The sequence below is a fragment of the Pteropus vampyrus genome, unplaced genomic scaffold, assembly GCF_000151845.1.
Source record: "Pteropus vampyrus isolate Shadow unplaced genomic scaffold, Pvam_2.0 Scaffold42, whole genome shotgun sequence".
In the NCBI taxonomy this organism is placed as follows: domain Eukaryota; kingdom Metazoa; phylum Chordata; class Mammalia; order Chiroptera; family Pteropodidae; genus Pteropus; species Pteropus vampyrus.
Window position 1 is genome coordinate 3052029 of NW_011888823.1, and position 9645 is coordinate 3061673.

At 48.2% G+C, this 9645-nt stretch overlaps 1 protein-coding gene across 1 annotated transcript in view; it reads left to right on the forward strand.

The window, feature by feature from the left end:
• The first annotated feature begins 1202 nt into the window (after window positions 1–1202).
• PTPRN (protein tyrosine phosphatase, receptor type N) overlaps window positions 1203–9645 on the forward strand; it is an 18204-nt gene continuing 9761 nt past the window's right edge. The window contains exons 1-8 of the mRNA XM_023529720.1: window positions 1203–1396; window positions 2854–2904; window positions 3139–3252; window positions 6122–6218; window positions 7168–7429; window positions 7511–7856; window positions 8281–8412; window positions 9028–9122. Coding sequence (XP_023385488.1) covers window positions 1282–1396; window positions 2854–2904; window positions 3139–3252; window positions 6122–6218; window positions 7168–7429; window positions 7511–7856; window positions 8281–8412; window positions 9028–9122 — 1212 coding nt within the window. The 5' untranslated portion in view covers window positions 1203–1281. The remainder of the gene's footprint in view (window positions 1397–2853; window positions 2905–3138; window positions 3253–6121; window positions 6219–7167; window positions 7430–7510; window positions 7857–8280; window positions 8413–9027; window positions 9123–9645) is intronic.

Sequence of the window (9645 nt, forward strand, 5' to 3'; positions counted from 1 at the left end):
GAACAAAATAGCTGAAAAAAGTAAGTTTTGGAAACAATTCGAGAAATTTTAATATGAACTGAGTGATATTTGCACATTATTGCAAATTTTATTAAATGTCATAATAGCATTTTGGTTACATAGGAAAATCTATTTCTTGGAGAGGCATATTGAAATATTTATATGAGAAATATGATGTCTACTATTTACTTTTAATACTGAAAGAAGCAAATATGGCAAAATATCAATAACTTAAGTCTAGATGATGAGTGTTTGTTGTGTACTACTACGTATTTTTTTTTTTTTGTAGTAAGGAAAATTTTTACTGAAAAGCAAGAGAGTAAAGTGATCAAATGTGAACTTTACAAAGCTCATTCCCTAGCTTATTGGGTGGCAGGAGTGGAAGCAAAAGACTAGTTAGATGATTACTATGAAAGTCATGAGAAAAGGGCACAGTGATTTAGACAGGATAGTGAGTATAGAAAGAAGTAAACTGATTGGAGATATATTTTACAGGTAGAAACCATAAGATTATTGATAGACTCGAAGTGGAAGAGGGCAAAAGACAGTCAAGGCTAATAACAAAGCAAATATGTATTGAGTGTTTAGTATATGCCAAGGCAGTTGTTCTAAGCGATTCACATGAGTTTAATTCCTGTAGCTCTCACAACTACCTTGTGAGCTCGGTACTATTAGCACCTACCTCCATTTTACAGATCTGGAAATTTGGGCACAGAGAGGTTAAGCAAATTGCCCAAAGTTATACCCTTAGTAGGTGGCATTGTTAGAACTGGAGTTCAGGGTGCTCTTAAGGATGACATAGGTATCATTAATTGAGATGCATAAGAGTACCTATTCTATTTCTTTTTATGTTCTTCATCTTGGCGTTTACACTGCCCAACTCCCATATCGTTCTTGGCCGCCAGCCAACTATAACCCTTTTCGTCAACCTTGGGACTAGCTAATAGAGGTGGCGGTCCTTGGGGAGAAGCATATGTCAAAAGGGGTAGGGCCAAGTGGGAATTCTAGTGAGGCTCCAGTTTGGTGGAGGAGGGGTGGGGTGGGTAACTGCCCCGCTAAGATAGTGCTTTTACGCCACCTATGACGCAAATAAGCCTAAGAACCGGGGGTGGAGATGTCGTCATCACCCTGACGGGGTTGGCGCGATGCTGCGAGAGGGGCGTGTAGACCCCGCCTCATAAGTGGGTGGGGAGTGGCAGGCCCCGCCTTGGACCCTCTGGCAGGCTCCGGCCAGCGTCGCTGCGGCTCAGGCAGGGGAGCGAGCTCGCGGAGCCCGGGAGGATGCGGCGCCCGCGGCGGCCTGGGGGCGCCGGGGGATCCGGGGGTCTCCGGGTGCTCCTCTGCCTCCTACTGCTGAGCAGCCGCCCGGGAGGCTGCAGCGCCATTAGTGCCCACGGTCAGGAGGAAACGCGGGAGAGGGGGAGTATGGTGCCGGGAGCAAAACTCGTGTGTGTGTGTGTGTGGCGGGGCGGTGTATGGAAGTGTCGGGAAGATAGGAAGCTCGGGTAGAATGTGTGTGGAGTGGGGTAGGGGAAGCATTGTCAGAAGAGAAAGATGAGGGGACGTCTGAGAGGAAAGGGGCGTAGGCCTGGAGGTGGGGCTGGGAATACGGGGGCGGACCTAAGAGAAGCGGGCTCCGGGGACGATTGCGGGTTTGGGAGGAGGAACGGGGGTGCATATGGACAGAAGAACTTAGAGATGTGCTATAAGACCACAGGAGACGCAAGTCGCACCGAGGCACCAAAGAACTGGCGACCGGCTCTGAGGGGGAGGAGGAGAGAGAGGGAACTCTGATCTCCCTACAGTAGGATTCGGGGCCATGAGAGTCTAGGTCCCAGCTCCCAGTAGAAAATCAGGCCGAGGAAAGGGTCAGGATTTCTCTTTATGCCTGGAGAGGCCAATTCCTGCGATCTGATCTCCGATAAGAAGGAGAAAGCTGGAGGAGGGGGCGGAAGAGAGTAAGAGGGAAGGGTCCTCTCCCGTCCTCCTCCCCATAGCCTGGCCCCAGTGCTGACTCACATCTTAGCGGACGGAGACAGTCAGCGCTGACTCATGGGCCGGGGGAAGGTGGGGGCGAGGGGCGCATGGGGGAAGGGGCGCAGCCTAGCCGTCTGGCGCCCTCCTTCAACACTGGGCTTGGAGGCCAATGCAGGGTACTTCCGGTGTCTCTGTGGGTTGGTAGTGTGGTGTATGAAGGCTGGAGCGACGGAGGGGTCACGTCCCGTGGAAACTCCTCGCCCTATCACCCCTCCCTTCTCCTTAACTGTTTCCAGGAGAGCTCTTGGCGGCTTCAGGGTCAGAGCTTCAGCACCGCGGACAGAGCCAGCGGCACAGGGGCCCAAGGACAGGAGAGAGAGTGTGGGGAGCATTGCTTTAGAGACACTCCGCTCTTCTCTCTTTCCCACACAGAGGGGAGACGTGCTAGGGTTTTTACTTCTTCTGAGTTCCAGGTCATCATAGTTAGGATGCTTTTGGAGATTTGAGAAGGAAAGTCCTCAGAATTTGGCTACAAACTCCCAATAGTAATTCTTTGAGAGTGGAAGTGTATGACCCTCTACTATCACTACCCCCATGCACCTGGAAGACTGCTTTTCCCCATCACTCAGTTAAGCAAACTGAAGCTTGTAGGGAAAGGATCTAGACACAGATCCTTAAAATCCAAAGCCAGACCCTGTATTTCCTTCTCTTAAGAATTCGGGGTGGGGGGCGGAATTCTAGGCCTCTCCCTCTTCTCCTCCCTTCTTTTGAATGAAAAAATGGACCTATCTCCTTCCCTCTTTCCCAGCCTGTCCATCCATCTGACCATTCTATGTGTGTGGTTGTCTGAACCTCTGCTTACCTATCCCTCTACAGGTTGTCTGTTTGACCGCAGACTCTGCTCTCACCTTGAAGTGTGTATTCAGGGTGAGTGAGGCCCGGACATAGGATTTATAAGATGGAGGTACACAATAAGAAAGACTTAGAGGGAGGTCTGGAAGGGAGAAGGGGTATTGGGCTTGGGCAGAAGGGGGACTGATTGAAGGAGCAGAGCTCTTTGAAGCCAAGAGAGGAGATGAAGAGAGTCCTGTCTACTTACAACCTAGACTTTGGAAGGCCTTTTGTCCAAGCCCCCTGCTGACACCACTTTTATGCTCTTAGATGGCTTATTTGGACAGTGCCAGGTGGGAGTGGGGCAGGCTCGGCCCCTTTTGCAAGTCACCTCCCCAATTCTTCAACGTTTACAAGGCGTGCTTCGACAGCTCATGTCTCAAGGTGAGGTCTAGGTGCACTGGGGGAGGGAGACTGGGACTTGATTAGATAAGAATGGGGAAGTGAGGGGCCACCTGACTCAAAGATTTCTCTCATAGAACATTCCTATCATGCCCATTCCTGAAGCTTTACCTTCCCAGACCTTGCTGGAGAAGGAGGCAAGACAGGAGTGGGGTGGAACCCTAGAGATGGGCTGTTCACACTTAGACTCTCTGGAGGAGTCCAGAGGAGGCTTCTAGAAGATGTCACTGGAAGAGACCAGCATCAATCTCGTTAGGACCATCTTAATCCCTGGAACTGTCTGAGTGCTCCAGAGCCATGAATTCTGGAGTCCCCAGCCAGAAGAACACCCCACTTATCCAGTTTACTCATTCAACAATTAATTATTAATTGGATATTTACTTTGTGGCAAGCATAGTTTTAGGTGGTTAGGATGTATCAGGGATTAAAACAGACAAAGATCTATGTCTACTGAAGTTAACTTTCCCAGGTGAGGGGAGGGAATACACCATATAAATTAGAAAATAAATAGTGTGTTAGAAGGTGATAAGTGCCATGGAAAAAAACAAATATTATAGCAGGATGAAAGGATTAGAAATGGTGAAGTAGGGAACTGCAGTATTAAACTGAGTGGTCAAGATAGACCTTATTGAGACTATGAAATTTGAACAAAGATGTCAAGGAGGTAGAGATGTTTCAAGCTGGGGGAAGAGTATTTCAAGCTGACCAAAGAGCTAGAACACAAGTCCTAGGATAGGAGCATGAGTTTGAGGAATACCATGGAGAATACCTCTATGGTGTGGCTGTAGAAGAATGACAGAGATAAGGTCAAGTAGGAAACGGGGAAGGGATACAGATCACTATAGAGCCTTATAGGAGAATGTATGGATGTTGGCTTAACTCTGAGTAAAAGAGGAAACCATCACAAGGTTTTGAACATAGGGGTGCATGATCTTACCTCTACTTTAAAAAGGCTCGCTCTTGCCACTATGTTGAGAATAGAATATAGGGAATCAAGGATAGAAACAGACCTTTGAAAGCTACCGCAATAATTCATATGAGAGATAAATATGGTATGGGCCAGGGTGGTTGCAGGGAGGTAGTAGGAAATGACAGAATTCTGCATATATTTTTAAGGTAGTGAGCTTGAGTTCATAAAATATTGGGCATCACTGTGAAATAAAGGAAGAGTCAAGGATGACACACAGGTCTTATTGACTAAACAACTAGGTTGATGGAGATGTCACTAACTATGCAGAAGAGTCGGCTTGGGAGAAAGACTATATTGAGTTTAAGATGTCCATTCAAGTAGAATGGGCAGTTGAGTACATAAGGTTGGATTTTGAAAGAGAGAGAGGTCTAGAATAGAGAAATAAATTTGGATTTTTTTGATCTATAGATGGTAACTAAACCCATGAGGTGGGTAAGATAACCAAAGGATTGAGTGTTTATGAAGAAAAGCCTAAGAGAATTCTAATAATAAGAGGACCAGGAGAAAGAGAGGGGCCAACAAGGGAGGCTGAGAAGGGGGATCCAGTGAGGTAGAAGAAAAAACAAGAATGTTTGGTCAAGACATAGAGGTCAAGTGAAAGTGTACATGGAAGAAAGTGATCAATTGTGTGAAATGAAGATGGTAGGCTAAGTAAGATGAGATCTGAGACTTGACGACTGGATTTAGATATGCAGAAGTCACTGGCGATCTTAATGAAAGCAGTTTTGATCGAATAGTTGGGAATAAAATCCTGAATAGAGTGAGTTGAGAGGGAACAAGAGAAAAAGAATTGGATACAGCCAATACAGATAACATTTTCAAGGAATTTTGCTATGAAGAAAACTAAAGAAATGGGGTGATGGAGGGGAATGTGAAATCGAGCATTAGTTTTTTTAAGATGAGAGAAATTTCATCATGTTTATATGCTAATGAGAATAATTCCACGGAGAACAGGAGATGATGATGTACGGTATAGGGGAGAATTGTAGGGAAGATATTCTTGAATAGGTGGTAGGGAATGAAATGTCATGCTCAAGAGAAGGAATTAGCCTTAATTAGGAACACAGTTCATGTAACGTTAATAGGTATAAAGGCAGGTATGGATGCTAGTCGATCCCAGAAAGGAGTTAAGAGCAGTACAGACTTAATCTAGAATCAGGGAAGAAGGAATAGAGATGAAGAGTGGGAAATTACTCCTTTAGAATAGATGACTGGCCTTTCCTGGGAGCAGTTTCATGGTGGGAAAGTCAAACAAATTTGCCTCAGGATGAGACGATGATGATGATGATGATGTGATGGTGATGATTGAGGAGGAGGAAGTGGTGGTTTAAAACAGGTATATAGTGCTTTAGAGTTTCCTAAGCACTTTCGTTTCCTTCATCACATTTGATCTTCACAACAGCTCCATGAAATATATATATTATTCCCACTTTACAAATAAAGAAAACTAAGGTTCAGGGTCAACAAAATGAATTGGAATAATAATTTTGATAATAATAATAGTAGCATTTATTGAAAGTTCACTACGTGACAGGTACTATTATAACCATTTTATATTGTGTTATTTTAAGTATCACAACCATAGGAGATATAAACCCTATGATTGAGGCTCAGACAAGTTCAGCAAATTATCCAAGGTCATACAACTCGTAAGTGGCAGAGGATTAAAGTCCAGTCTGACTGGAGTCAGTTTGACTTCAAAATCTGTTCCTGAGGGTGGAAAGAGGACACTTCAGATCACCCAAAAGGTCTCCGGACCCCCTCTGCTGCCCCTCTGCTCTGTCAAACTTAAAAATTGCAGGGTTTTGACCTCTGCTGGTCCCTGTTACTGGGCCCTCAGACTGTTCTGAGCCAACCTCATCCCACCCTGTCCTCTGGCAGGATTGTCCTGGCACGATGACCTCACCCAGTATGTGATCTCCCAGGAGATGGAACGCATCCCCAGGCTTCGTCCCCCAGAGCTTCATCCCAGGGACAGGTAAGCATCCTTTTCCAACCACTCTAGCATGGCAAAGCTGACAGGTCTGTGATCTTCCTGAAAGATGAAGGGAAGGGGGAGGGACATGGACACCAAAGTCAGCAGGCTGGGGCATGGGTAAAAAGAGTTCAAGAATGGTCACCTGACATGCTCACACACCCAGTAGGAGCTGAGGTCATCCCTGGGGAATCCAGCAAAACAGAGGCATTTAAAAAATGTGGAAAACTTGAATATTTAGCATTTTAAAAGAAGTATCAAAGTAGTCATCATGGGAAAATTAGTCATTTGTTGGATTGAAGTTGTTTAAGGTTCAGTTTCATTACTGTGTGGAATTGTATATGGTAGGAGAGACATGGTCATCTCTAGTTAAGGCCTCTGAAGGCATTGTTCAGACCCTGTAAAGCAGAGAAAAGTAAATGGGGCATGGAGCTCAGATGATGATACCAGGATGAAGAAGGCAGAGTTGGGTGAACATGGGGGCAGAGTGGGAGGGCACATTATTGAATATTTGAACCTATACTTGGAGTGCCAGGTGTGGGACATACACAAAGGGACAATGGGGCAAAATGGGGGCATCGTTCATCTGGAGAGGTTCCCTGCTGCCTTCCCCTGCTCTGTTTTCCCCTTCTTCATCCTAGCCTCACACTTCCTTAGCTTCTGCTGCTGTGTTTCAGGGACCCAGGCATGCTTACCAGGGAGACAATGAGCTCTACCCAACATTGGCCCTCCTATCCTTCCTTAAGCTACTCTCTCCTCCCCTAAGGCTGCCTCATTTCTTAAGAGGTCAGACTTATTCTGCACTGCTAAGTCTGTCTGGCCTCACCAGCTCTGCCTCCTAAGCCCTTGCCACACACAATTCTCACACACAAACACACGCACACACACAATTCACACACACACACACACACACACACACACACACACACACACACTTTGCTTTCCTCCCCAGGTCTGGCTCGGTGCCCAGGAGACCTGGACCTGCTGGGGAACTGCTTTTACAGGGCATCCCCACTGGCTCTGCCCCTGCTGCCCAGCCTCGCCTTCCTCGACCTGCAATGGGTGGGGATGGAGCTGGGGCAGGCTCCCCCCTGAACCCTCTGCAGGCTGAGCTATTACCCCCTCTCTTGGAGCATCTGCTGCTGCCCCCGCAGCCCCCCCACCCTGCCCTGAGTTATGAACCGGCCCTGCTGCAGCCCTACCTGTTTCATCAGGTGAGCCCTAGAAAGTGGCCCCCCCCAACCCCAATCCCCCACCACTAATGTCTGCTTACCTGGATCTCTGGTTTCCCACAGTTTGGCTCCCGAGATGGCTCCCAGGGCTCAGAAAGCTCTCCAGGGATGGTCCCCCTGCCCAAGGCTGAACCCCCTGCCCTCTTCAGCAGAACAGCCCCCAAGGGCATGTTTGGAGTTCATCCTGGCCACTCCTATGGGGACCCTCCAGGGCCTTCACCTGCTCAGCTTTTCCAGGAATCAGGGCTGCTCTACCTAGCCCAGGAGCTGCCAGTGCCCAGCAGGGCCAGGGTACCAAGGCTGCCAGAGCACAGGGGCAGCAGCCGGGCAGAGGACTCCTCAGAGGGCTATGAGGAGGAAGGACTAGAGGGTCGTGGGGAGAAGCCTCCTTCCCCAGCAGAGCAGCCAGGTAACAGTCCTCAGCATCCAATCCCTGCCTGTGGGGGCTGCTGTTGGGGGATCCTTCCTGACTGTCCATGCACTTGTTAATTTGTCCTTAAAGCCATTCATACATTTAACTAATGTCTACTGACAACCCGATCTATGCCAGGCACTACGTAGGCAGTGGGGATACAGTGGGGAGTGGAGCTAATAGGACTCTTCTTCAGATAGAGAGTCAAGATGTCCACAGTGGGCCCGAAGTTTGGTCTTGCACCAAGAAGGTCTTTTCCCCAAAATGTGAACAAGTGTTGGAAGGGGAGGGCATCAGTGTCCCAGTATTTGAGAAGAAGCTCTTAAATGTGTTAGTCCCCTTCCACCCCCAGCTCACCCATCTGCATCCCACAAGTTCATCTCACCACTTAGCCCTTGGCTCTGTGTCTGGCTCCCAGCAGATGTGACTCTGCAGAGACTGGCAGCTGTGCTGGCAGGCTACGGGGTGGAGCTGCGTCAGCTGACCCCTGAGCAGCTCTCCACCCTCTCGACCCTGCTGCAGCTGCTGCCCAAGGGAGCAGGACGAAATATGGGTGAGTGTCCAGGCAGAGACTAGCAATTAGAAGCTCCATGAAGGTCTCTTGTCCCACCCCTCAGACCAAATAGAGCAGCCTGAAAGGGAAGGGTCAGAGTCAGGATCAGGGTCAGGGAAGGGAGTTCTTCCAAGACATGGGGTCTTGGAAGCAAAGGGCAGGAAGAAAAGGGGCAGGTGATGAGCTGAAGAGTTAGACCAGGAAAGGACTGGAGGGTGGAAGTAATGGAAAAATAAGCCAACAGGAGTCGTGAACAGGAATCAGGAGGCACCGAGAAGGATGGGTGGATGGTAATGAGGACTTGAATGGGGGTTTGGCCAATTGGAAGGAGAAGCCAATAATTTACGTGGTGAGGGAGGACTGAACGAATAGCTTTGAGAGGCGTGGCCAATGACAGAGGAAGAGTTCATAAAAATAATGAATTCGAAGACAGAACACAGACACAATGAGGCCACGCTTAGTGTGAGACCAGCGACAGGGTCTTGGTCACTGACTGAGAGGAAGGTGACCACAGCAGATGTAATAGGCTTTGGGCCTCTGGCCCTTCTCCACCTGCGCTGTGTGGACTTTGGCCTTGGCCCTTCGCCCAGAGTTCTGTTTTTCCTATCTCTACAGGAGGGGTTGTAAACATTGGAGCTGACATCAAGAAAGTGAGTTTTCAGCACTGCCCTGACCCATTAGTGCCCACAGCAGCAAACTCTCTTGCCCACATTTAAACCTCAGGATCAGGACCCAGAATCTGTATCCTCTAACCCCTCATTTTGAGGAAGTCGTTGCCTAAGTCTCCCTTCAAGCGGATGGCAGAGCTCAGACTAGACGCTGGAATTCTCGATTCACTGCCTTTTCCAGTACAATCATTTGAGACCATGCTCTGAGGATCCCTAGGGGAAGAGGGAAGTTGTGAGCAGGCAGCCTCCTGATGCCCCTGGAACTTGAGGAGCTCTATCTGTTTCACGTTGGATGTCTAAGATTTCATGGCTAAACCAAAGTCTAAAAACCACTGCCCACCTATTAACCTTCTACCCCAATGGTGCTTCAGAGATTCTCCCCACTCCAGTCCCATCTTGTAAATTATCACTGATTGTGTTCCACTTATTCATTCATCTACTTGGCTCACTTTTCCGGGTTCCCTCTCTGTACCCAACCCTGCACTGGGCCCTGGGATAGAAAGAAAAACAAGTCTTAAGCTCCATTGCAAGGAGCTCAGAGTCCAAGGTGTGGACATGCAGCTCC